General features: G+C 39.3%; 1 protein-coding gene across 1 annotated transcript in view; it reads right to left on the bottom strand.

The window, feature by feature from the left end:
- Positions 1-26988, bottom strand: part of LOC123318843 — a 42934-nt gene extending 15946 nt beyond the window's left edge. The window contains exons 1-3 of the mRNA XM_044905599.1: positions 26713-26988; positions 12347-12430; positions 10886-10972 (exon numbers count right to left, since the gene is read on the bottom strand). Coding sequence (XP_044761534.1) covers positions 10886-10960 — 75 coding nt within the window. The 5' untranslated portion in view covers positions 10961-10972; positions 12347-12430; positions 26713-26988. The remainder of the gene's footprint in view (positions 1-10885; positions 10973-12346; positions 12431-26712) is intronic.
- Positions 26989-27785: the final 797 nt, after the last annotated feature.

Genomic DNA, 27785 nt, shown 5'->3' with positions numbered 1-27785 from the left:
TTTCAAAATTTAGGTTACTATGGAGGTTTACTCCCAGATTATTGATTAGTGGTGTGAAAACACGTTGATGCAACGTTTTTTCACATCTAATCGAATCAAAGTTGAGATTACAAGGCGGTGACGCACTTTTTATACGTTTGCCGTTGAATATAGTTCCGTATTCAACGTTGCATAATCTTTCTTATGATTTATTGAATATAGGTTGCGGAAATACGTTGAAAAAACGTTTCGTATTGGTGGTTACAGTAACGGGTTATTGGAAAGTTTCGTGTTCAACGCTGACATCGTTGTTCACTTATTTTTGTGGTTACGATAAGGAAAAGTTAACGAGTAACAATTGCAAAATATACGTTCACTATAGGTACAGATATAGGTATTCCGCTGAAGACAAAATTATTAGTTTCCAGTTAATCATCAACTGAGACTACTATTATTTAATCCCAGTTTCATAGTAACGTCACCTCAACACGTTTATTCAAGGTGGTTCAATCAAAAAACGAGTTGTTTCGTGAAAACATTAATATAACGTATCGATTTGGTTACTGAATAACGTTGCTGGAATACTAATTCTAAACGTTGTAAGAAAAACTTGTATAACCTGCAGTTTTGTGCATTACATTGCAAAATTTAGGTTACTATGGAGGTTAACTCCCAGATTATTAATTAGTGGTGTGAAAACACGTTGATGCAACGTTTTTTCACATCTAAGTTGAGAATACAAGACGGTGACGCACTTTCTGTACGTTTGCCGTTGAATATAGTTTCGTATTCAACGTTGTATAATCTTTCTTATGATTTATTGAATATAGGTTGAGGAAATACGTTGAAAAAACGTTTCGTATTGGTGGTTACAGTAACGGGTTATTGGAAAGTTTCGTGTTCAACGCTGACATCGTTTTTCACTTATTTTTGTATTTACAATAAGGAAAAGTTGCTGGGATACTCATTCCAAACGTTGAAGCAGATACCTCAACGTTGAATAGGTTCAATCTACGATGGAGGTTAATAGCCAGTTCATTGATAATTGGTGTGAAAACACGTTGATGAAACGTTTTTCGCATCTAATCGAATCAAAGTTGGGAAAACAAGGTGGGGACGCACTTTCCATATGTTTGCTTCTGAATATACTTACGTATTCAACGTTCTGTGATATTTCTCACGTTTTATTAGATATAGGTTGAGGAAATACGTTAAAAAAACGTTTTATATTTGTGATTAGAGTTCAACGCTAATAGTAAGGTTGGGTTCATTGCGTGAAATCGATAAGGAAACGTAAACGAGTACCTAGCGAGTTAACGTATACGTTTACTATAGGTATTATCTACGTGTTTGAATTAAGGTTAGAATAACATTTGTTTGTTACAATCTTGAATGAGTACCATCTAATTTCTACGACATATATGAGCTAGCTGTGTAGCAGGAAGGGGAAGTATCCTTGTCATCTAGAAAACGTCACTGAAGCAGATCAAGACGCGAAATATTCTCGTGGGTACCCCCTTACCCCAGATTCCTCCAGGTACATCCGTCCGAGGAAGAATCTCAATTTCCCCGCCCTTGAGAACTGTACAACCAGCCACCTTCCGCAGTCAGGCTCACTGCTCGTAGAATTGCAAGATTGACCGTTAGGTTCATACGAACAAACCGTGACTGTTGACCCTGAGTCAGCTGGCCGTGAAGGAAGATGGCCATGGCCACATGTGAAGATGCTCGCCGACGAATCGATTACGTTTGAATGGGCTGTTCATTATTCAGGAATTCTTGCGGGTAACACAACGCACACCGCGCGCCGCCGCGGTCATAGTCTTAAGTGGTTTATTGCACTAAATATCCAGATTGCGTGGAGGTATTTTTTATAACTGTTCTCCTCGTGCCGGTAAGTGAGAGTTTGGCGTCGGGTTTTTCGCTATGTGGCTCGGGCGTTCTTGGGTAACAACCACCAGATGGTTTCGGAGTTATAGGCATCATTCTGCACTAACTTACAGATTCTTATTTTCAAATTGATGGAATCTATACCTTAAACGTTGCTCAAAATTGAAGGATCATGGTTGATTTGATGAATTTTTACCATGATTCTAGGCTTCAGTTGTTCCAAATCACAATTAGGCACCTATTGTCAATCGAGAATGGTTCACAACATTTCATAGTTGCACAAACAGTTCGCAAATCATCCAAAAAGATGGATTAAATGAAGCTCAAACTACTGCTCGTACAAATTAATGCCCAAAACATGGGCCATCCCGTGTATAGTCCAGATGGACCACTCTACGACTGCCAAAATTCGTATAGCATCAGTCGGTACCGTCTAGTTGACCTACGGTATCGCTGGAACAAAAGCATTTCTCACGAGGCATAAATCTTCTTCATACCTGTTCAACGAGAGGAAAACAGAAAGAGACAGAGGCATATCCAAAATAGGAGGGCTGTCCTGATCAGCAGATACACCTGTTGAATACTTCTGAATGATAAACTGCCCGACAAAATGTGTGGCTCCGATAAGATTTTAGATTTTATCATTTCTAGGTCGTGTTGGGAGGAACAGATTATTATTTGGGGTTTTTGGTGGTAAATGAGCTTGAAGGACTTGACGGATGAACACCCAAAGAAGAACATCTTCAATTGAAAATACATACAGATGCGTTAATATCAGAGTAGTCCTGGTATAGGGGTAGATGGCCACAAACTAAGGCTATCCATGGCATAACACTCTGTTCTACACGTAGAAATCCTAGTGGTTTTTAATTGAGCTAAGAGATACCTCAAGTGGAACCTAAAAAAAGTGTATTGATTCATAACAACCAAAGACTAATCAAGATTGGATTCCCTGCCGACTTTGGGAGGCTGTAATGCTTCAAAGATGCTGCCCAGAGATGAAAGTGTGAGTCTCTCAAGGTTTCTGTGAATTGGAACCACTAGAAAAGCCACTGGACTTGCAGAAAGGGCATGTAGGGTAACTCCTGCTTGAACCAAACCTTTCTGTACTCCAGGAATGCAAAAGAAGTACATCTTCGCCCTGCTCGACTCACAATTCCATCGAAAGTCCCTCAATTGGCTTCAAGAATGGAGAATGTTCGATATTCAATCAGGTAAATCGTTTTTGACCACAAACTAAGGTTATCCATGGTATGAACACTCTGTTCTGTAGGTAGAAGACCTAGTGGTCTTTAGTTGAGCTAAGAGAATACCTCAAGGGGATCCTTAAAGCTGTGTATTCATTCATAACAACCGAAGACTAAGCCAAGATTCTGAAAACCCAGAATCAGGTTTCCCTGCCAACTTTGGGAAGCCCTAATGCTGCAAAGATGCTGACCAGAGATGAAAGCGTGTGTCTCTCAAGGTTTCTGTGAATTGGAACCACTAGAAAAGCCACTGGACTTGCAGACAGGGTATCTAGGGTAACTCCTGCTTGAATCAAACCTTTCTGTACTCCAGGAATGCAAAAGAAGTACATCTTCGCCCCGCTCGGCTCACAATTCCATCGAAAGTCCCTTAATTAGCTTCAAGAATGGAAAATGTTCGATATTTGATCAGGCAAATCGTTTTTGACCACAAACTAAGGCTATCAATGGTATGAACACTCTGTTCTGTAGGTAAAAGACCTAGTGGTCTTTAGTTGAGCTAAGAGAATACCTCAAGGGGAACCTCAAAGCTGTGGATTCATTCATAACAACCGAAGACTAAGTCAAGATTCTGAAAACCCAGAATCAGGTTTCCCTGCCAACTTTGGGAGGGTCTAATGCTGCAAAGATGCTGACCAGAGATGAAAGCGTGAGTCTCTCAAGGTTTCTGTGAATTGGAACCACTAGAAAAGCCACTGGACTTGCAGAAAGGGCATGTAGCTTGAACCAAACCTTTCTGTACTCCAGGAATGCAAAAGAAGTACATCTTCGCCTTGCTCGACTCACAATTCCATCGAAAGTCCCTCAATTGGCTTCAAGAAAAGAAAATGTTCGATATTTGGTCAACCTGAAGCTCAAAAAATCGTTTTCGCTGGCGAGCACCGATACGATCGCGTTTTTTGTCGGGCAGCGTACGTCTCGAGACCTGCTACGTGTGGTGTTGTGTGGGAACAAGTGTAACGGCTGGGTAGCATATTGACAGAGTTGCAAAACGGGTCAAGAACCCTGATCGCACCGCTCCTGTGCGGCCGCCATTAGAATTACTAATGCAGCGGCGAAGTTGACAGACGCCCGATCACTTAATACCCATTATTCGTCCTGTATTGTTAGCAGGATTTGTCATATACCAGCTATCGGTTATTTATCTGGTGATTTGTGTAACTGTTCACGGTACAAATGAGGAGGATCGTAGGAGCGGCTGGTTCACACGTTGATATACGTGAATAAAGGGCGGGCCACTTATGTGTTACAGAGTTCATTGAATACGTACGAATGACGCACCGTGTTTGTCTTGCTGATTGTCGTCTGGTCTGCAAAGTGGGCTTCTTCCACCTCGACCAATCCTTCCTTCAACTTGACTTCAAAACGTCGATCTACAGTCACTACCTGTGAATGTGCTCGAGAGTTGCTCAAGAATAACTTCATAGACACCTTTCTGCCAGGAAAAGCTGGTAGCCCTTTAGCTCTACAGCCAGGATTCTCTGATGGCTTGCTAATGCCATAACCCCATTAAGCAACTGGTCAGAAGACACAACATGATTCTCCTATGGGTTCTTCAGGAATCAAGAAAATTAAAGAGCTGATAGTCAAGCTTTTACATTTGCAGGATCTGTACTCTTATATTGTGAAAAAACAGTGAGTGTCAAACAAATTGGGCATGGAATTTGTTGCTGGTAGGTTTTGGTCCTAGAAGATTCTGCTTATAGGCAAAAATTAGCAGTATTTAATCTTCTACATCAGTGATTCAGATGACGCACCGTGTTTGTTTTGCTGATTGTCGTCTGGTTTCAAAAATAGCCTTCCTTCACCTTGACCAGATATTTCCTTCAACTAGACTTCACAAAATCATTTATTCGAAATCTGTAGCAACTGTTTCGGGTGATCTACAGTCACTATTTGTGAATATGCTCGAGAGTGTTTCAACAAATACTTGATGGCACCTTTCCACCAGGAAAAGCTGGTAGCCCTTGGACCCTACAGCCAGGATTCTCTGCTGGCCAGTGAATGCCAAGGCCCATCAAGCAACTGGCCAGAAGACACAACATGATTCACCTATGGGTTCTTCAGGAATCAAGAAAATTAGAGAGGTGATAGTCAAGCTTTACAGTTGCTGGATCTAGACTCTTATATTGCGAAAAAAACAGTGAGTGTCAAAGCTCCAGACACTTAGCAAAAAACTTTGGTCATTCCACACGAAGAAGAGCTCCTCAAGCTGCCAAAAAATTTGGCATGGAATTTGTTGCTGGTAGGTTTTGGTCCTAGAAGATTCTGCTTATAGGCAAAAATGAACAGTGTTTAATCTCAATCAGTGATTCAGATGGCGCACGGTGTTTTTCTTGCTGATTGTCGTCTAGTTTCAAAAGTAGCCTTCATCCACCATTACCAAGCGTTTCCTTCAACTTGACTTCACAAAATCGTTTATTCGAAATCTGTAGCAACTGTTTCAGTTGATCTACAGTCACTATTTGTGAATATGCTCGAGAGTGACTCAGGAATAACTTGATGGCACCTTTCCACCAGGAAAATCTGGTAATTATTTAGCCTCACAGCCAGGGTTCTCTGCTGGCTAGTGAATGCCGTAACACCGTTAAGCAACTGGCAGAAGAAAGAACAGGACTCTCCCATATGTGTTCCAGGGCATTAAGGCTCATGAAAATGGGAGAGCTGATCACCAAGCTTTACATTTGCTGGATCTGAACACTTATTTTGTGAAGAAACAGTGTCAAGCATCCAGACATACAGCAAGAGTTGAAGAAACCTTTTAAGCTGCCAAACAAATTGCGTATCAGATCAGCATCTGGTAGATAAGGTTTTGGTCTTAGAAGATTTTGCTCATTGGCAAGAAGGAACAGTGCATAATCTCCTACATCAGTAATTCAGACTTCCTTGGTTACATTTCGAAGAGCAATGAAGGAATGTAAACTTCGAAGTTAACCGTCATTCTCTCTGTTCATTTTTCCGATATTTCTCACTATATCCACCCATCAAATCATTCTCTCGACTACGTGTTCTAGTTAACCAGAGATAACTCCTGCAGACAAGCTTATCTTCATGCCTCCATCTCTCTAGACTGAACCACCTCCCATCAGGAATTTCACCTCATCGATAACCTTTTTTATGCCACCCAACTCAGCGAGGTGATAAATTAATTAGCGCACGATTCCAATCTTTATAGGTTATTAATATTATTCACGCACCATTGAAGGCCATTTGCATTTTCTCTCCGATTAAACGGACGCATATCACTTAACGTTTTTGCTCCAGTATCAGTGTCAGAGAGCTAATCATCCTCAGATGGATCCTGAAAGAATATGCAGGGTTTTTCTGACGTGGTGTTAGAATGCTGCCATCAGAAAGATTGCTGCTAGTATTTCGAGAAGAAAAACAGATTCCTAATAATGTTTCAGATTTTATCAAGGGTAAGAAGTGCACCTTTTCGAGTGTGTATGCCTACAAACAACAGATTCCTTGCCAATTAGATCAACCTGAGTGAATAAGGCTGGTGTCCATAACAGCTGTTGTTTCGGTCGAGAGGAGACATTCATGAATAAATTCAGGCTTTGATGGTATCTTCATGCTCTGACTATCCTAATTTCGGATGCCCCGGAGATCTCGCCGTGGCAATGATGTAATTACGAGCAGATAACTTCTGAGAAGCGGAGTCAGCGACTGCGCCCGTAAAATTTGAGGTACGATAGGAATTTCTGAATTTTACGACGTGAATTGATTACGTTCATCTGGTGAAATGGTGTAGATGTGAGATGGCAGTCAGTTAAACAGGCGAGTCTTTGACTCGTGCAAATATTTCAACAGTAGGATCTTAGGTGGAAAGGAAGACTTTTTCCTAGGACAATTTTTCCGATTAGGCCCTGATAAAAAGATGAAGCCGTTTTAAATTTCCATAATGATCTGTGCTACCCCTGGAGAAACGAAATTACCTACAGATAAACTAGCAAAATCTTTGATACTACACTAAGCCAAAGTACCCAATTTTTCGAATTATTTCACAGTTACATAAAAAAAAATATTGCGTTACCATAGCAACGAACAATAACTCATTAGAAATGTCAGTGTGAAGTTCGAGGTAACAAATGTAAACCAGAGTTAAGCAATGAATTGAAAGAAAGAAGATGTTCACCGAAATTGTGGAAATCGAAAAATTGGAGTATCGAGCTATCATCAAGTACCTGTATTTAAAAGGGTTAAGAGGTAAGCAGATTTACGAAGATATGCCTAATACCCTTGGTGATCAATGTCCTTCGTATGCGCCCGTGAAAAATTGGACTGCAAGCTTCAAGAGAGGTAAATTTTCCATTGAAGATGATGACCGATCAGGAAGGCCAGTTTCTGTGTCAGTCCCAGAAAATATCGATGCAGTTCATGACATGATTTTATCAGACCGTCGAAATGGTCTAAAACGGATATCTGGAGCACTGAATATTTCATACGAACGCGTTCATCATATAGTTCACGTCAATTTGGCATGAGAAAAATTGCTGCTAAATGGTTCCTCAAATGTTTGAATGTTGACCAAAAGCGTGCAAGGGTAGAAGCATCGCGTTCGATCTGTGCTCGATTTAAAAACGATGTAGACTTCTCAAACCGAATTGTTACTATGGATGAGACTTGGGTACATTTCTACGATCCAGAAACAAAGCAACAATCGATGGAATGGCGACACTCTACTTCTCCAAGACCCAAGAAGTTTCGTGTCCAAAAATCTGCTGGAAAAGTTCTTGCTTCAGTTTTTTGGGATTGTTATGGAGAAACTATGATTGATTTTTTGGATAAGGGTAGAACAATAACCGGAGATTACTATTCGACATTACTGACCACTCTACGGGTGAAAATTAAAGAAAAAAGACGCGGAAAGCTATCCAAAACTGTTTTGTTTTTACTGGACAACGCCCCTGCACGCAAATCTCAAGTTGCCATGCAAAAAATTTGTGAATGAGGGTTTGAATTACTAGAATGCCCTCCTTATCCACCAAATTTGGCTACATCCGACTATCATCTCTTTCCTCAACTGAAAAAAAGTTTAAAAGGTCGTAGATTTTCTACCAACGGGGAGGTAATAAAAGCCGTGGAAACCTAGTTTGCAGAGTAAGAAGAAACAGTTTTTTTTAGAGTTCTAGAGACGTTGCAGGTTCGCTGTAATAAATGTATCCAATTAAGAGAAGAATATGTTGAGTACTAAAATATTTTGACATTAAAATTTTGTTGGATCTATAATAGGCTAAGAATTTTTCAATATATCCTAGGATATATAGGATAGAACCGTTTGTGAGATAAAACTAAAAATAACATTTTTTATAGTTTTTCAATTGCCTGTATCTTTCAAACCGAGCCGACTAGGAAAAAATGGTATAAAAAAAATTGTCTCTTTTGACCTCAAAAATCTACTGTTGAAGAATTTGTACGAGTCAAAGACTCACTCTGTATATTTTCGGAAATATGTTCACCGCTCGATACTTTCGTGAATGCTGACCGTCCAGATAGGAAAGTACCTCCCACAAACAATAAAGTACCGTACATTCCAAAATTGTAGAATTTTATTACCCTTCTCATGTTCTCCATTCAATTTCGAAGTATATTAAAACCAGTTTCTAACCAGCAATATCATCAATATATTTCTCACCGAAGGCATCGGGTAATTGAAAGGTGTCTTAATGTATGAGAAAACCATCAAAGTGGCCATTATAACATTGTCTCTCGTGGCCAATTTTCTCACAATTTCAAAAGGAGAACATAACAGTTAGGATACGTAGTAGGTTTCCCACAATCGAGTACAAAATAAATATTTGCCGGGTCGATTTCATCGAGGACGTTCATCACCCACGTGTTTGAGCTCGAAAAAGATAAAAGCAAAGTGATGTATGGCCACTAGAAGTGACTGTATATCACGGAGGGAAATCTATGTTTCTTTTATTGCTGTTTAAGTGGTCTTGGTGGCGATATCATCGCTAGAATGTTCGCCCAAGATTTATGGTGTTCAGACGGTTTTCGTATAGGAAACCAGAGATGGTTTTAAAGACTTCGAAAGATGAACAAATCAAGAGAAACTAGTAATAAGATCTGCGCTTTGAAAAACCGCAATCAAATCATGAATACCCCTGTCTAACCTGACTTTTGTCAAACTGCAGCAGTTGTCTCTGACTTAACGTTAAGCTTGCTTTAAATAAGTCGGTGTTTGATACGAATCTTGAGGCTTCTGTTACTCTTTCTACTAGTATGTCAACTAGGCTACCGGTCCATAATTTTTTTCACACTTTCGAGTAACTTGAAACCGGGTATCACTCGAACTGTCTGTTGTTGTGACTGAATTAAGCGATGGGATTGATGATCAAATCATTATTTCTTCCTGTAATGAGATCTGGGATCTCACACAAGTGTTGGTTAAGTTCATATGTCATTGTGACTTCGAGTTGTTTTTTAAAATGCTCATCCATTTACTGAGGAAATGTCCGTCAGTGCATATAGGGAACTCTAACGATTTGTCAAAATCAGCTGACAGTTCGTTGCTGTGGGGCACACAAGCTTTTTTCTCCCGTTGATTCGCATGCTGTTTCGGTCGAGTATTGTGTTTTGTGGATGATTTTGGAAAAAAATGTTCTTCCCGACGTTAGATTAGAGTGATAAGACTATAACTTTCTCAGAAATGCCTCTTTACAGTGATAATAAAAGGCTTTGTGTGCCCCACGGCAACGAACTGTCAGCTGATTTTGACAAATCGTTAGAGTACCCTATTATTCATCCTTCTATGGTGATATAAAAGTGAGAAAACTGGCTATTGACAATATTGACTAGTACAATTTAAAGTGGTGCGATCATAAATGTCACAGACGCCTTGTTTGCCCCTCAAGTGACCATAGATAACCTATACAAGTGACGTAATTTCGAAATGTCAACGTCAGTTTGCAAAAGTGAGGTTGACAACGATGACAGACGGGCATGGGTAGTACCGATTCGAATCATAGAGCGAAGAGTGGTTTTTTGGCCTCAGTTCTCATGGGGTTCATTTCATTATGTTTCTTCGAGGTAAATCGAAGGCTAAATCTGGATCTCTCGGACGACTGGTGAGTAAAATAAGCCTTGTTTTCGCCTATTCTTCTCAAACCGAAGAACAGCAGTTGTCTCCCAACCACCAACAAGACCATTAATTGCCAATCTTTCATTTCGATCGACCGGTCGATAAGTGAGCCGAACAATACTGAATCATTGTGCTCTCAGCGATTGCCACACTGGTTTCGACTGTATAATTGCGGAGTCGATCGACGATCTTATATACCGCCGGTTTTCTACCGATCCATTGTGTTCTCGCAGAGGTGAATTATCGAATTCATGATTCAATTAATAAGCGGAACCGATGCCATTCTAATGGTGCCCGATACGGCGTATCTGATGAAGATGTGGCCCACCGTAGCCGGGACCGGACTGTTACGCGGCCGTTGCTCATGAAATCGCGGCTTTATTTGATTGGGGAGTTTATTGACGCGTACTGAAGGTGTATTGATGTTTTAATGTTGTTCTATTCATGAAAACTGGTGGAAATGAAGCATTTTACAAGTAATTCGGAACAGAATTCGAGAAAGCACTTTCCCACAGCTTCTTTAGAGACGTTTATAGCAAAAACACTGCTCAAAAATTCATCTTCCATAAATTTATTTCAGGAATATCTCCTTCAAGATGTATATTAACCATTGGAGGTGTGAGAGTCGATTCTGTTGTGGAGACAAGCTAAAATAAGCAAAATTGACATTGACACTTACCAGTAGTAAAGATAAGATGCAGTGGTAGAAATATATCATCAAATTTCGCCTATGATGGCGTGTTGGGCCCAGCATCTTCCCTTGGCCCTGAAACAAATCGGAAAACATCAAAAGAATGGTAGGAAAAACAATGAAGATGTAGCAAACTCTCTGAAGCTGTTCTTCATCAAAAGAATATTTAGGTATATATATATTTCTGGAGATTTCCTGGTGAAAGTCAACCCTGTCAATCTGTAAACATTGTTACTTCCGAAAGAAGAAACCAGTGAGATAGGAACTTGAAATTTCTAGGGTAGATCGAGAAGAACTCCTGACGTCTGCGCTCTCCTCGTGTGTTTTTACTTCTTCCAAGAACTAATCCAGCAGGACATCTCCAATTCAAACAGCTGTAGGTAATCGTTTCAAGGTACAGAAAGGCCGACTTGTAGTAGCTTATTGAAGCATCCGTAATGAACAATGAGGCATCAACAACCAGTTTCATCATCAAACTATCTGCATAACTGGATGTATTGCCTAGCCCCAAGGCTATCAGAGATTTAGGAGCAAATCGATCTGGTGTAATACTCAAAACTTCATTCTGTAACCATCTACCTTCAGAAAGTAGACGTGAGACCATTGATCATTGAAATTCCATAGAAACCCTCTTTTCCTACGTAATTTCTGATTGAATTCCGCTCGTATTTCTTCGAACAAACAAGTATCGAGTTGTGGCAGTTGTAGGATCTTCATATCCCTCAGGAAGCTAATCTGGATGATCTCTGTATTGCATGGGTTACCGTTAGATCAGAGCTTCTCCGTGGAAATCAAATGCATACTTTAATGATCACATAAAATGTATAGGAACCTTACTGATTCGACATTATCACAGCATCACAAGCAAAATTGAATCTCTCAATGGAAGAGACATCTCACTATCTGGACACTGGATCGATGTTTTGATAGGTTTATTTCCAAGGAAAATGTTAGGAGTTGGGAGAAATCTGATAAAATCCTGAATAAAAGGGTGTTCAGTAATGACTCGAGAACGTTTGTGTTTATCTTGAGACGGAAATGCTGGTGTCATTAACATAAGTAGTACCTAGTACTTATTGCTTGGTTTAGTTATTGTAATTATGGTAGAAAATAACGAAAGTCTGAGGTGAAGTCAGGATATTTTGCACAAACTTTCAACGAGAGCAATGCCTTGCTCTTGACTTTCTGTCAATATTTTTAAAAATATGAATTTGATCAAGTTCTGAACTAGTACTTGGCTTTACAATTTCAGTCTGGAAATTTTTTTCGACAATATTTTTCTTAGAGAATTTGCACAACTAGTTTAGTTTCAGTTCAAGAAGTAACAGGCCATATGCAGGGTGTAAGTGATTAGTTGCCTGAGAATTAAAGGAAAGAATCTTTGTCAAAAAATAGTGTGGTCTCAATGGATTTTTCTAAAGTAGGTAGTAAAGATTTAAGGTAACCTACCAATTTGTCCTAGTTCCAGTGATTATAAGTTAAACTCTTTTTTCTGACGAACAATAGATCCATGCCGTACAAGTTCGACCAGTCCTGAAAAAAAAATTAATTGTATAATTGAAATCCTTGAATTTTCACGAAAAAACAGTGAAAATTTTCATATACAGGGTGAGTCTCAAAAACTCACCCTGTAGACATATAGCTAACCTAGATCAATATAAATGCTCTAAATACTAGATTCAATTTTTGCACCAAACGTCATCGACTTTCAGAATCCCATAGCCCACTTGACGATCAATTCTCTGCAATATATAAGCATGACCAAACCTCAAAAATCATTCAAAACCGATTCTAATATCGAGGAATTAAAAATTCCGAAGATTATAACGTCAAAACCGCAATCCTTGCGTTCAACGACAAAATGGACACCTAACCTCAAAAGTACCGCCCGTCGAATCGTAATGTAACCGCATAAATATCATCGCCAAAGGATCAGTTGACGGGTGTGGCCTGGGCTTGAACCCAAGACCACCTAGAGTGGTCCATTTGCGATAGCAGAGCTGCAAGCGATCCAGTGTGGCATATTTGATCATAAATACACGTATCAGTGCTTGGGCAGGAGTTATTGGGCCTAATGCCACGATGGTTTACGTTATTTTTGAGTTATTACGATGGGTCTGATTCATTTCCATCAGATAAGGCATCGTACCGGCAGCATGAATGCGAAGAATAGTGAGCGGATTGAAAAAAATTTCAATATGAGTAGACGAGGATCTTGTTTCGTGTTGGCAACCTCGCAAATCGAAGAAGATCATTGCTACCTAGCTAAAATAAGTAAGAAACATCAGATCAGCTTTGAATACGACGCGTTAATCTAACCACCAATAATAAACGTGTCTTTATCGTGTCTCCCCAACGTTTAATCAATGGGCTTTAAGAAACGTTACATCAACGTTGAAATTTCATGTGTACCCAACTTACGTTATTGTTGAATTCCCAATAGCTAGAGTAAGATCATACGAATTACGCGAATTATAACTTCTGGAGGATTATTCATCCAATTGTTCTGCTGGAAGTGATAAAAATTGAAACAACTTTACATTCCACTTCAAAAAACATTGTGTAGCTCACAATACTGAAAAAACGTTGTTGCATCGTTATTTCTCCGTAGAATTTTGGTTACGAAACAAACCTAAAATCAACGTGAGATGGTAACGTTGTTATTAAAGTTGGATAAAACGTTTATTCAACGTTACTTTTCACAATCTACACTTTTCAGGGAATCCAGAAGGTAATAAGGTGATAATATAGAAACATGGTGTAGAAATTCAAGCAATACAGCATTCTCCAGTTGAAAAAAGCCATATAACGAGTTGAGAGGTTGAGAATTCAGTAATCAACGCTAGAAAACCCTCGTGCTCCACCTGTATCTCCCGTGCCAGCATAAAATCGCAAATTATTCATTGCGGACAATCAATATCAATTCCGACTCTCGTAAAAACCGAGAGGAATCCGATATTCACTGTAAATCCACCATTTCCTCTTTATATCCATCGTTTAAGCTGCTCCAGATGGGTAATTTCCCATGGTACGGCCTCCGTCTAAGCGACTCAATAACACAGTCTCTCTCCAGTTTAATTGATATTCATGTTCTGTATCTAGATGAGTTATAAGAGTGGTCACTTTGGCGAATATCACTTGGTGCGGTTTCAACCATTCATCATCTTGTTTTTATGATTACATCTTCATTGCTGGTTTGGCGCATAAAGTAAGTCATGGGTCTGTTCTGTGGTTTGGCGCTGATGCACGTGGTAGTAACAGAGAGGGGTTTATTATAATAATAATTTCTGTCGGTGGTAGAGATGATATCACTAAATACCAAGGTGTTGATCTGTTTTTCTGAATTTGTAACCAGAATTATGATCATCTGTACGTGAAAGAGTATAGTTAGTCAAAAGCGTTAACAAAAAAAGCATAGTTTATTTATGACGTCAGGCATCTCTGGAACACTATCAGGGCCAATCCGAAAAAATAGTATAGTAAAAAAAAAATTTTTTGGCCCTTAAGAATTTACTGTTCAAATAAAGTGGAAACAAGACTCACCCTGTACAGGGGTGCTTTCAAAAACTTTGGTTTTGACGACCTACAAAGGAGCTCTTTCGTCTTCAACGTCTAAGCCTGTAGAATCACGTTCTGAAACATACCAACACTGAAGCTGGACATCCTGTATACGTTAAACTTGAAATGCAGCCCTGAGGTGTTGAGGTGAAGCCAGGATGTAAATTCCTGATTGAAATCTACTACGGAAAATAATGCACACATACACCTATCAATCCGAGTCATCAAAATCACATCATTCCCAGTATAAACAAACATCAGAGACGCCCGTAGGAGCTGAACCCTAAACGCTCCTTATCTATCAAGTCCTGAATAAAGAAGTTCCTTCCAATAGATTATGCTAATCATCCTTATATTGGACACGCACTCATAGCCCAGACAACTGAGTGCGCTAACTCAATTCAATTATAATTCATACAGGTTTAAATGGTGTGGATGATGTTAACAAGTTATTATGGTAGTATGTGTTCAATCAAGCTGGCTAATTGATAATGCTGAACGGCATCGTCGGCTTCTAGAAGGTGGAAAATGTCTTGCTTCCTTAGCGTTTGACCACCTGAAGAAGGTACACTTCTCTAGGAGCGTGATTCTTTCATTCAGGAGTTTCTACATTGGTCTCCTTTGCCAGGAGCTTGCTCAAAAAGTTTTGTGAACTGTTTTCCACAAAGTGGCGTGAGTTTCCACAATTTTCATGGAAAATAGTAATCTCCGGTTATGGTTCTGCCCTCATCAAAAAAATCAATCATGATTACTTCATGGCAATCCAAAAATTGAAGCAAGAACTTTTCCAGCAGATTTTTGGACACGAAACTTCTTAGGTCTTGGAGAACCAGAGTGTCGCCATTCCATCGATTGTTGCTTTGTTTCTGGATCGTAGAAATATACCCAATTCCCGTCCATAGTAACAATTTGGATTAAGAAGTCTACATCGTTTTCAAATCGAGCACAGATCGAACGCGATGCTTCTACCCTTGCACGCTTTTGGTCAATAGTCAAACATTTTGGGGATCCATTTTGCAGCAATTTTTCTCATGTCCAAATTGGCGTGAACTTTATGATGAACGCGTTCGTACGAAATATTCAGTGCTTCAGATATCCGTTTTAGCCCAATTCGACGGTCTGATAAAATCATGTCATGAAATGCATCGATATTTTCGGGGACTGACACAGAAACTGGCCTTTCGGATCGGTCATCATCATCAATGGAAAATTCACCTCTTTTGAAGCTTGCAGTCCAATTTTTCACGGTCGCATACGAAGGACATTGCTCAATAGTGTATTAAGCATATCTTCGTAAATCTGCTCACCTCTTAACTCTTTTAAATACAGGTACTTGATGATGGCTCGATACTCCAATTTTTCGATTCTCACAATTTCGGTGGACATCTTCATTCTTTTAATTTATTAAACTCTGGTTCACATTTTTGACCTCAAACTTCACACTGACACTTCTAATGAGTTATTGTTCGTTGCTATGGTAACGCATTATTTTTCTATGCATGGAACTGGTCTATTCCAACTAGATATCAATACATCCTCGTAATAAGCTAGGGTTATTTCAAAATATTTAACTTGAAACTTCCACTCAATGACGTCTCCGTTCAGAAATAGGAACTTACCTAACTGTAAGTGTATGTTTCCAAGTCAAATGAAATCGTATATTTTGTAATGAACAGTTCAAAAGGTGCATTCGGATTCTCAGGATGATTCCTGAAGGATCATCATTAACTTGTATTCTACCTAAACGATGTCTTCAGAACTGAACGTCAGATGGAATATATGATTCGAACGGTATCCTATTTGAAAGCCCCTTCATAGCATTCAAACTGAGCAAAAATTCCTTCTTTTTCTTCCAATAGAGACTTCAGAGTCGGTAGAATAACAGCTGCCAATTCCAGTTCTCTCAGAAAAACGTCCGTAGATACCACCGAGAAAGTGTTTCAGTCCACTGACATATTTCACCAGCTGGTGGACGAAGCTGAAAATATCCCCAGTGTGGTTTTGATGCTAAATCCGTTGAAAAAACGATTAACAGATTAAATAATGTATTCCAACTGTAAATTGGAGTTTCTCCACGGGTCTGCTCATTAAGGATTCTATGGACATATGGTGTTCATACCAGATGAACAAGTAGGCGTAGAATCATTTTCCGTATTGTTCCCGATTAATTTTGCGCTAATAACTACGGTTATTGAAAGGAGATACAGGATATTATCGAGTTTATACACAGGCTGACGAAAAAATTCAAGCAGCTTGTTCCCATTTTCATCGGAAGTCCTCAATGATTGCTTTTGGTGATTTTTTTCAGTAGAATCAAAATTCAACATCTCGAAGACCTTAGCATTAAGGAATTTCACTTCATAAACTCCTCATAAACGATTTCTCAATCCGATGCATTCTGTAACTAATGCTCAAAGTTATAGTCCTTCAAATTCCACAATATCTTCCATCGTTTTGCAACAAGTTATCCAACCTACAACGTACAAGCTTTCGAACGTCCTAACCTGACTCTATATTGCCATAACAACGTATTTAACTGTACCATCAACTCCGTCTAACTGCGTGCTTCTAGAAATCTGAAATGTAATTAAATAGGACTTAGTACCTTCAATTGAACACTTTATTTCGCTTTATAGGTTTCCCGCCTGCAGAATATGACCATGAAATCCACTAATTAGGCTATGAAATTTCAATATCCACACAGGAATTCGCGTGCCTTGCTGTTATGTGCTTGAGCTGAGGAATCGGCATTTCCTTGATGCCTCATAAAGCTGCCTTATCGATTTTCCTTTCAAGTTGGTCGTATACGATAACTCAAAGATTATAGACTACTAAAAACCGACTATATTTTGGCCTGTGTATGCCACATTTGACAATGAGATGGCGCTGAAAACGTGCCTACTGTCTACCTCTTCGATAAAAGTATACAACCAAACTATGGTCCTTGCTGAATGAACTAGCTTGTACATAGAATTGCTTTAAGTGCTTCTACTCAAAAAAAAAAAAAAAAAATAACGGCTCTATTCAAAGGCAGCAGAAAAGGTGCTTCGTCAAGTGATTCTTTGACAGGGCACCGTCAACAATAATTCTTGATAATCTAGTAGGTATGTCCACCCCACCGACAACCTGATCCGGTTCTGTAATTATCATAATTTGTTCTTGGATGGATGTTTTATCAAAGTATTTCTGTTTATTTAATGGAATTATATTAATTTATTTCTGATGCTCATTAGTTGACACTTCTACGCGGCGAGCATAGACATCGTTGGGATGCTTCTCAACAGGACAGAAACAGAAATATTCCACACTGGCATTTTGAAGGCATTCTTCAGTGGGCATCCTTTGGTGTAGCTTCATATCAACGATAAAGAACTATGTAGTTGTATCTTAAGATCTATCTCAGGTCTAAGGAATAATTGTTACACCAATTCTTCGTTTCTAGTATAGAAAAGTGCAGAAAAAAGGTTCCAAAAAGAAGGGAAGGAAACAGACGACAAATTGAAGTAAAAGATTACATCTTGGGGGATAGTCAATGAATTATTGAAAGAGTAGACAAGAAGAAGGGGAGAGACAAGAAAAGAAAGAAAGAGAAGATAATAACAGAAAGTTGTAGCGAACAAGGGAAGGAAACAGACAACAAATTAAAGTAAAAGATTACATCTTGGGGGAAAATCAATGAATTTTTGAAAGAGTAGACAAGAAGAAGGGAAGAGACAAGAAAAGAAAGAAAAAGAAGATAATAACAGAAAGTTGTAGCGAACAATTAAGGACAGAAAGAAGAAAAGGGGACAGAATACAGAGGACACGAACAAAGAAGTGGAAAATTGAAGAGAAGAGAACACAAGAAACACGAGGAAGCTTCATTTTTTACTCCTGTGTAGGGAATAGAAAAGATGGAAAAAGTTGATAAGTGGAAAGTAGAGAAAAGAAAACACTGAGAGCGAAAGTTTGGAGAAAAAAGAAAAATAGGGTAGATGAAAATGAAAAAAGAAGAAAAGAGAAGAAGACATGGAATTCAGGAGATTTTAAATTAATTTGTAGATTATCAGGATCGCCAATAGTGTGAGATTCATTGTTTTATCTTGATGTTATCTGCAAAGGTCCAAGCTAGATCCAATAGGCCTTTCACATTATCAGTTATAGTTGCTGTGCAGTTTGAAAATTGCGAGAGAAGGCTTTTAGAAGCCTTCCAACTTCAATGTGTTGTTCAAACGAAGATTTATCACAACAAGAAGTTGCCAATTGTCTCTGGGAATTGAAAACTGATTGAGTGAGGTGGGCAATTCACTTTCACTTCATTAGCTACCCCACCACTCATCCATTTGGGTTTGAATCCAATTTCCTACGGCTTATTTTCACTTGTAACAACCTACCTGCGGTCTACCTACAATTCACACCACTACCAATAATGGTATTCAACCGATAACTAGTTGCTACAGTAGGCGATGGAGGGATAGGAGGAAATTGAATGAATTTCTCTATGCCAACTCGTCATGACCACCCATCGTATCTCGGTTTTCCGATCACGATCAGCTACAAATTAAATTAAAATACGTCCGACTATCATGAATAGATCTGCGGAATTCCACAGGATCAATGTGTAGTATTATCGAACGAGGATATACTGCAAATTCTTGAAAAGGTGGTCATAGAGATACACGTTCTGCTGGTGAACTGATCGTATGACCCATCTTGACTGACTGACATAAAATTATATTGAGTATATTCTGTGAAATCTAATCATGGGCCAAAATAACGCGAACGAACATAAACCAGACGACAACGAGTTATATCATGGTGAGTTTATGGTGGCAAACTTCATGGCATCTAATTAAAATAACAGTAACTGCATCACGTGTCACATGTGATCGACCAAGCAAACCCATCATGGTAACGACTTTGTTGTGCGTGTCAATAACCATAAAACACGTGAAAATATGGGCATCGAAGGCCTATAGAGGAATGATCAAATATCACAAGAATTCGTTTGGATTTGTTGACATCTGTAGAACTTTTAAGAAAGGTTACAGGGTTCTGCTGGTCCACTGTGACTTTCACAGCTTTGTACGAACTTGCTGTGTCTAAATTTGATGATTAGTTTATTCTTGCCATGCATCCTTCTTTGGTGTCTTATTGTTTTCAATTTCAACTCATGTGTTGGTTAGATCCAGATCTGATGGGCTCACATTTGAGTTGATGGGACATCTTTATCGGTAAATCCAATGATTCTGGGTAGGGTGTTAGCTGATCAAGGTACCACAGAGCCAGTTTGACCTTATCGAAAGTGGAAATTAAGTCTAGCTTTTGACTGGAGCAGAAAGGATGCGATGTACCGAATGAGGATCACCTCAACTGGATTTTTGTACGCCCCGCGTACACTGGAACTCCTCTACTGGTCCAAGATTGATGCAGATGTGAACTAGTTCAAATGCCAGACTCCCAAATACAAGGAGCCGAGCGTATTTAGCGAATATCCTGAAAAACAGGTTAAGTTCGAGGAAGAAAGCTACAAGATTCCATTCTGATCGCTGCTTTTGTCTCAGCCAGATAAAAACGTTCGGTAGGTACTGGGTGTTTGAGAGAGAGATGCATCTTTCAACTGGATGTTGGTCTCTTCAAAAAAAACGAATCGAATAATATAAAAAAAAAATTCCAATCTGCCTACTCGTTCTTTACTCTAAGACAAATTGTGAAGCACTTTCGCTAACGATAGAAATCTGCGGGTACATGCTGGTGGTTGTTAGACGAATCCAAAAAAAAAAGAAATCGTTTTAATGTCAGCTGAACAAGCCCACATCTACCTCATGTCATCGGATGAAACTCTCCAATCGATGACCTTCATTTAAACGCAGCGTCCGAGATGCAGCTCTGAAATATGCCCAGTTGGCTCTTCAAGCATTTCCTGCAAGTGAGGCCTCGGTCTATCCAGTCATGTGTTCTATGAATTTCTCCATCTATCGGTCTCGATATTAACGACTGGCAATGAGTAAGATATGAGTAATTATAATAACATGTTCTGTGAAAGAGGAAGCCCTGTTATGGTTTACAAGACGTATACTTTTTACGTCTGGCCACTTGCTCATTAATTGAATTCAATATAATATTATAGATCTGTTTCGAAGCTGCACAGTTACCGCGTTTATTCACCTACCAATAGGATTTCCTCAACTGCTAACTTGGCGCCAAACCAGGGACATCCTCTACAACCCTATTTATACCTGTACACTGTATGTTTTGAGCTGTTTGTCCTAGAGTTTCAAACGCCCACTGCATTTATAAAAACCCTGTAATATGGAGAAAATGGTCAACGTTTCATCGAAGTAAAATATTTCGATTGTGGTTCTTACGAAAAGGATAATGTTTAATTACATCCAATTCAAAACCACTTGCACGCTTCTTGTGGTTTGTGTTTCATCTTTGGTGACCGCAGAGCAGAGGACAATCCATTTCAGTATTTACATCGTTAGCATCTTGGTTTCTTAAGTGTCTGAATAAAATAAGATGACAAGTTCTACTCTTTTTGAGATTGGGCAACGATACTCTAGTTCTTGAAGTGATGTCTACTGTCGATTAGTTCTTCTCTGATTCTCTGCATAAACGTCAATAATCTAGATCTTTTTCACTACAAAGAAAATCACTTGGTCTCTATCATAGAGAAATAATTTCCTTGCATAAACTAGCTGGTACTTCATGAGGTGCTGATGCAATTAATCTTCAAACAGCAGCCCAAGCTTTGGTTTTTTCGGCTGCTGAATATTGTTGCCATGTGCACAGCTCAATGTTTCTCTGAGAATCATTACTGGAACTATTAGATCTTTACCAATTCAATGGTTACCAGTTCTTTCAAATTGCAATGCTCTATATAAAAAGAATATACACTGTACTTCCACTGTACAAACAAATTGTAGAAGACCTATTTTTCTGTGAGTTTCTATAATGTCAGTCACGAATTCAGTCTGAGGGAGGAGAAACATAGAGTTTTACATTGAATTAAAATACCGTCGAAGAATACAGCGTCTTCGTCAATGCATGCAAGTTATGTTTTCCTCTCAGCTCAATAGGACAAGACGTAAACACGTGATCATTACTTTATGGGTGTAATTCCCAGATAGCGATAGAGATGTAACCTCTTTCTCTCTGGGTTGAAAATTACAAAACCATCTCATAGTACGAGCAAGCGGTCATAGCCGTAATTACAATGTTGGTTACTTCCCATAACAGCTGTATTCTGAAAAACGTCCGACTAATAAAATAACAAAGACAATCTCTTATCCAAGAATTAGCCTGGGGTACATATTGGGAACGAGACATGACCTGCACGAAGGCAATGAGGTTTGCTCGAAGACCTAGTGTTGTCTTTGATTTGTCGCGTGAACGCCTCTAGAGTCCCATGAGCGTAGAATGGATAAAAACCTAGCAGGAAAGACTCCCAAGTCAGATTTGGAATGTGTCATTCTCCTTCGAGAAGAAGTAAATATACTATTAGTAAATTTCACTCTGTGAATTATTGTTTAATTCCTACTACCATAGATTTATAGTCGAAAATGATAGTGCCCATGTTTGTATATTAGAAACGATTACAATAAATCAAATATTTTATTGTCGAAACGTTAGTTCAGACTTACTATCAATCAAGTCCCTCAAGTGGATGTTTATGGCTTGTTCGAAGATTCACAATACAATCGCAAATATCTCATGAATCTATTGACAGTTGCTGTCATTGCAACAAAATATAATCGAAGGACTGAAACAAGGTTCACACTGTACGCCTCTGTGTGTTGATGGTTCTTGAATTGAGGTTTTCAATTGCTCACTCTTCTGTCTCGGATGATTTTTTGTTGCCAAATTATCATTTGTCGGCGAGATACATCGAAAAATCCAACATAGGTCAGAGGTTGTTCTATTGGACTCTACCAGTCGGATTATGAGTTAATCACAACTCTTGTTTGTGATGTATGATCAGAAGGATATGGTGGAATTGAAATCTTAATAGATTTCTACGTTACTACATCAACATCGTGCCATGAAACGGTATGGAAAATTATCAGTAATATCGTTACTCGTACGGACTTCTATTTCAATTTCCTATCTTCATGTTAACGTAGAGGATTCTAATCAACATGTTATCGTGCCCTACTCTCAAATACAAGGCTTCAGTCTTTTTTGATTGTGGGTGATCAGAACTCTCGACACCATACCATCCATAACAGATACGATCGGTAGAGGTTCATCAATGGCTTCTTTGTGTTAGACATCTCTCAGGAAAGAACTAGACTGGAAATTCATTGACAAGTGCTGATCCTCTGTTCCTCCATTGTTGAAGACCAACACTAGTTTTGGTATTTGGATAGTGGATACACTGGTTCAGAGGCAAAGAACTATGGTTTCTCTGGCCAACAAGGCTAGGTAGGAAAAAATATACAAATACAGATGTATGCTTCACCCTTCCCGGTTATACCTCGGAGTGTATGTTGGCAGATTGCAGATTTAAGGGTACTTCAACGTTAAGGTCTATTGTATCTCCATCAGAGCTGTTCAAACCATCATGTAGTCTACAGACTGTCCTCTAGTTCTAGAGTTTCAATAAACCCCAGTATCAGGGGGATTACTTCTTCATTTCTACGAGTTTCTTGCCCAAAGCATTTTTTGCGTTGGTTGTCACGAAGTGCTGAGTTTCCTCCTCCTCATCACTCTTGAGTTTCTGCTAGACCCTTTCTCATAAGGTGCTTCTTGAGGTGGCAATGCCTTGTGAGGAATCCAGTGAGAATAAAAGGATACAACCCACGAAGTGTTTCTCCTGAAACTCTTTATTATGGCGAGTGTTGAACACGTGGATCTCCTCATTTAAAACGATGAGGAGTTCATGGATATGGTCACAGATAACCTAGCTCTGAGAAATGAGCTCCAGAAAAACTACCACCAAGTCACGATCCTCAATGAGCTGACAAAACGAAGTAGTTTTCTCTGCAAGCTCTACGATCTTACTGATTGCTCCAAAAACAAGGCGAAGGTTCTTCGAGGAATTTCAGAAGGTCTTTTTTCTATTTGTATATTGTAGAGCCTTTGTAGAGTCTGTTGTATTGCTAGCAAAATAAAAGAGATCTTCGAGCAGAGGATCAACTAAAGCTAACAGACCTTTTGTTCCACCTTCTACCAGAAAAAAATTGTCGAATAATGGAACCGAAAGTTTTAGGAGGAATCGCGCGCTCAGATAGTTGAGCATGACGCGTGCCTCGGAGTCGGTTGAACCTGAAGTTGAGCACCAGATCGTCCTGATGGGCTGGTCTCGAAGAAGATCAGACGACGTTGTTGGACGGGCGGGTCCAGACCAGGAAGAATGTCATAAGAAAATCGTCGGCAAGATGCGTGGCCCTGTAATTTCTAGAGTTGCGTGAAATGAGCCTGGGGCGGTGCGGCCGCATTCCCCCGACCAGACGGAGGCTGGTTCCGTGAATTCGAGAAAAACGGAACCGACGACCACCGATCATAGAGGTCGACTTTCGTTGGGATACGTTCAGAAATTTATCGGTTTTTTTTAGGGTTTCGTTTCGGCACTTTTAACTGGGGTTAAGAACGAGAATAACGAGCCTAATTCCATAGAAAAATAGTATTTTATAAGGCCCCACTTAATATTCTATACGCTACTAACATAACTCAAGATTCTTGTAGTGTTACTTGTCTGTTCTTCTCAAATATTGAACTGAAAATGGTCTCAAACGATTTGCTTGGACTGACTGATCAAGAATTATGCACGAAACTCGAAATTTTCTGATATATTAGGTTGAGTGAGACTTGAAATTTTCAGATTAAGTTAGGTTAGGTTAGACATTCACAATTCTAGATCAGATAAGGAAAAGTTAGGTTAAATTTCAGGAGGGTAGATCAGGTTTGGTGGAACTTGAATCTGTTTAGAAGGTTTTGAAACTTCAGGGTAGATTAATGTCAGGTTAGACTTGTAGATTTCAGCGGAAGTTAGGTTAGGTCAGCCCTGAAATTTTCGAGGTAGGTTATAGGGAGATATAGGGTTCTTTACGGACTGACGTCAGATGCCATTTATTGGCACATTAGGTTAGGTTAAATGAGGATATTTCAGAGTAAGTTACGGTAAGTCGGACTTAAAATTTTCAGGATATTTTTGCTTAGATTTCGGGATAGGTAGGGTTGAGTTAGACTTGAAATTTTCAGGTTAAGTTGGGTTAGGTTAGACATTCACAATTTTAGATCAGTTAAGGAAAAGCTCGGTTAAATTTTTAAGAGGGTAGAGTAGGTTAGGTTGATCTTGAATGTGTGGAGTAGGTCTTGGAACTTCAGGGTAGATTAATGTCGGATTAGACTTATAGATTTCAGGAAAGTTAGGTTAGGTCAGCCTTGAAATTTTTGAGGTAGGTTATAGGGAGATATAGGGTTCTTTAAGGACTGACGTCATATGCCATTTATTGGCACATTAGGTTAGGTTAAATGAGGATATTTCAGAGTAAGTTAGGGTAAGTCGGACTTAAAATTTTCATGATATTTTTGCTTAGATTTCGGGATAGGTAGGGTTGAGTTAGACTTGAAATTTTCAGGTTAAGTTGGGCTAGGTTAAACATTCACAATTCTAGATCAGATAAGGAAAAGTTAGGTAAAATTTCAGGGGGGTAGAGTAGGTTAGGTTGAACTTGAATCTGTGGAGTAGGTTTTGAAACTTCAGGGTAGATTAATGTCAGGTTAGACTTGTAGATTTCAGTGGAAGTTAGGTTAGGCTAGCCTTGAAATTTTCGAGGTAGGTTATAGGGAGATATGGGGTTCTTTACGAACTGACGTCAGATGCCATTTATTGGCACATTAGGTTAGGTTAAATAAGGAATTTTCAGAGTAAGTTAGGGTAAGTCGGAGTTAAAATTTTCATGATATTTTTGCTTAGATTTCGGGATAGGTAGGGTTGAGTTAGACTTGAAATTTCAGACGTTTCTTAAATCTACCCTGAAATTCCTCATCAAATTTCAAACGACTATTGTATTATCATATCAATCAAATGATGAGTTTATTCCGTAGGAAATCAGTTGTAATACCTTATCAAACGAGTATTTCCATATTCTCGGATCAAGTTCTTCTTCCATAGGACGTAGAGCGAGGAAGACAATAAAACTTTTAGTATCACTTTATGTTCCTATAAATTTACTTTAAGAGGTGATTTCATATGATAGTCGACTTTTTTGGGCTAATAATAATTGCATATACATCTAAGGATGTATATGCAATTCGCAGACCATTTACTACTGAATGAGTCTATTCACCGCTAGAATAAATGGAGATATTAGTATGATCACATAATTTGTCCAGCTCAGACAACAATTTTAAATGATAAAGAATGATAGAACACTGAGTGTTTCTCATCAAGAATTCCATCTGAGTTATGAGGAATACTAACAAAACAAGATTATAGAGTTTAATGTTCATCATTTTCGAATCTTCATCTGAACACGTACCTCAGTACCAACACATATAAATGCAACAAAATCGATTTCCAGGAAATCTACGAATGTTTCCGCGTCTCTTCATCGCAATGAACGACCGGAATCAATTAATTTGTATTGACTCCTCCTGTTAATCTTGAAGAACTCCAGGAAATAGCTATTGATTTGCAACAACCTCTCGATTGATGGTGAATTTTATGCGTTATAATCCAAACATTCCACTGAACTTCAGATAAGAAGAAATACAAAGATTAAACTACAGATCTGAGATAGATATAAACAAACATTAGTAAATCAGATGAATCCAAATTATTTTTTGAGGACACTGAGACTTGAGGATAGCTCATGGTCGAATGACAGTTTGTAGGGAAATTTCTTGAAGAAACGTTTGTTCGAGAGGAAATATGATTGAAGGGAGAGGAGCTCAAGTTCTATCCTACACTCAGATACTTTGTAATTCCCAAGGTGATAGATTTTCTTGGTTGTCGTGGCCACCCAGACGTCCAGACCTTGCACCTGTTGGTTTTATCTTGTGTCTTATGGGTATAAGGGATCATAGAGGTCACCGCATCCCTTTCTTCAACAAGAGAAGAAGAAGAACCGAGTAAAACAGGGTGTTCCCCTTTCAACGTCAATTATCCGCTGATTTCTGCCGTACAGGTCGACGAGTATGAGTTTTTCTAGACGTGCCATCCTTAGAATTCGCGACACGTATCTCGGCGCGACTCCAAACAAGGGAATTCGACCAGATATCGAATTCACAGTCCGATCAACCTCCGAAAACAGCTGCGTAATGCTTACCTTTCGGCAATACGTCTCGTGTCATCAGCCCCTGACCGATTCGAACCACAGAGTCGAGCACATGTCGCACAGATTTTTTTTGACAGAACGGCGCACAGAAATTACGAAACCACAGAAAACGACGCCGGTGGAAAACTGGCACTAAACTCGATCGGAAAAAATTGGTCGTTGTGGTAGACGCGGTGGTAGCGAGAGAAGGCAGTGCCGCGCGGTACGGACGTTGACGAAGAACTGGAAGACCCGCGAGTGAGGCTCGTGGAAGGACTGGTCCGCCAATAGGAGACGTGGGGCCCTCCCGGTGGATAACTGTAGATGACGGACGGCGATTTCGTCTATTTTGAATGAAATCGTATGGGTATCGGCGATTTGTTCAAAGAGGAAGGAAAAAGAATGCACGGTGATGTCGGTTCGGTGGAATTCGACGTTTGACAGGTCTTGCACCTCCGCGGCACGGGGAACAAGGTCAATCTGGCTCTTGGGCTACGTGGTTTTCGAGCTATGCGGAAAAATATCACGCACGCATCCAGCGCCCGGTGAAAATACATTGGGGGACCACAGAAATGTTTTTTATCGAAGAAAATAGGAACTTTACATGTCGAAGAAACTCGTGACATCTTAAATGTAGAACTCTACTCGGATCTGTCAGAAATTCTTCCAAAAATCCCTTGTAACTTTCTCCTATTTTCAACAACTCAGTAATGACAGTGTTGCCAGAGATATTGCTCATCTATATTTAGATGGAACCTTAATTCGTTGCTTTCTAACTACATCTACCAAGTACATTCCACCTTAACCCCTTTAAACGTTGTCATTCTCAGAATTTCCCAACATTTTTTACGTTTATAAGGTAGATAAGTATCATCATCAACATGTGATCACTTGGAGTCCCACCAACCACCAAAGATCATCGGGGAGAAAGATAGGAAACGCCCTCACATCTCTAGTACCATAAAAATCGACTACATTTAGGTCCGTGTTTGCCACATTCGACAATGAGATGGCGCGGAAACTCGTAACATACTAAGTGTGAAACTTTACCTTGATCTGTCGAAAATTCTTCGAAAAAAACCTTG

Source organism: Coccinella septempunctata, chromosome 8 (assembly GCF_907165205.1).
Source record: "Coccinella septempunctata chromosome 8, icCocSept1.1, whole genome shotgun sequence".
Classification (NCBI taxonomy): Eukaryota; Metazoa; Arthropoda; class Insecta; order Coleoptera; family Coccinellidae; genus Coccinella; species Coccinella septempunctata.
Note: the sequence above shows the minus strand (reverse complement) of the source record. Positions and strands in the feature narration are given on the sequence as shown.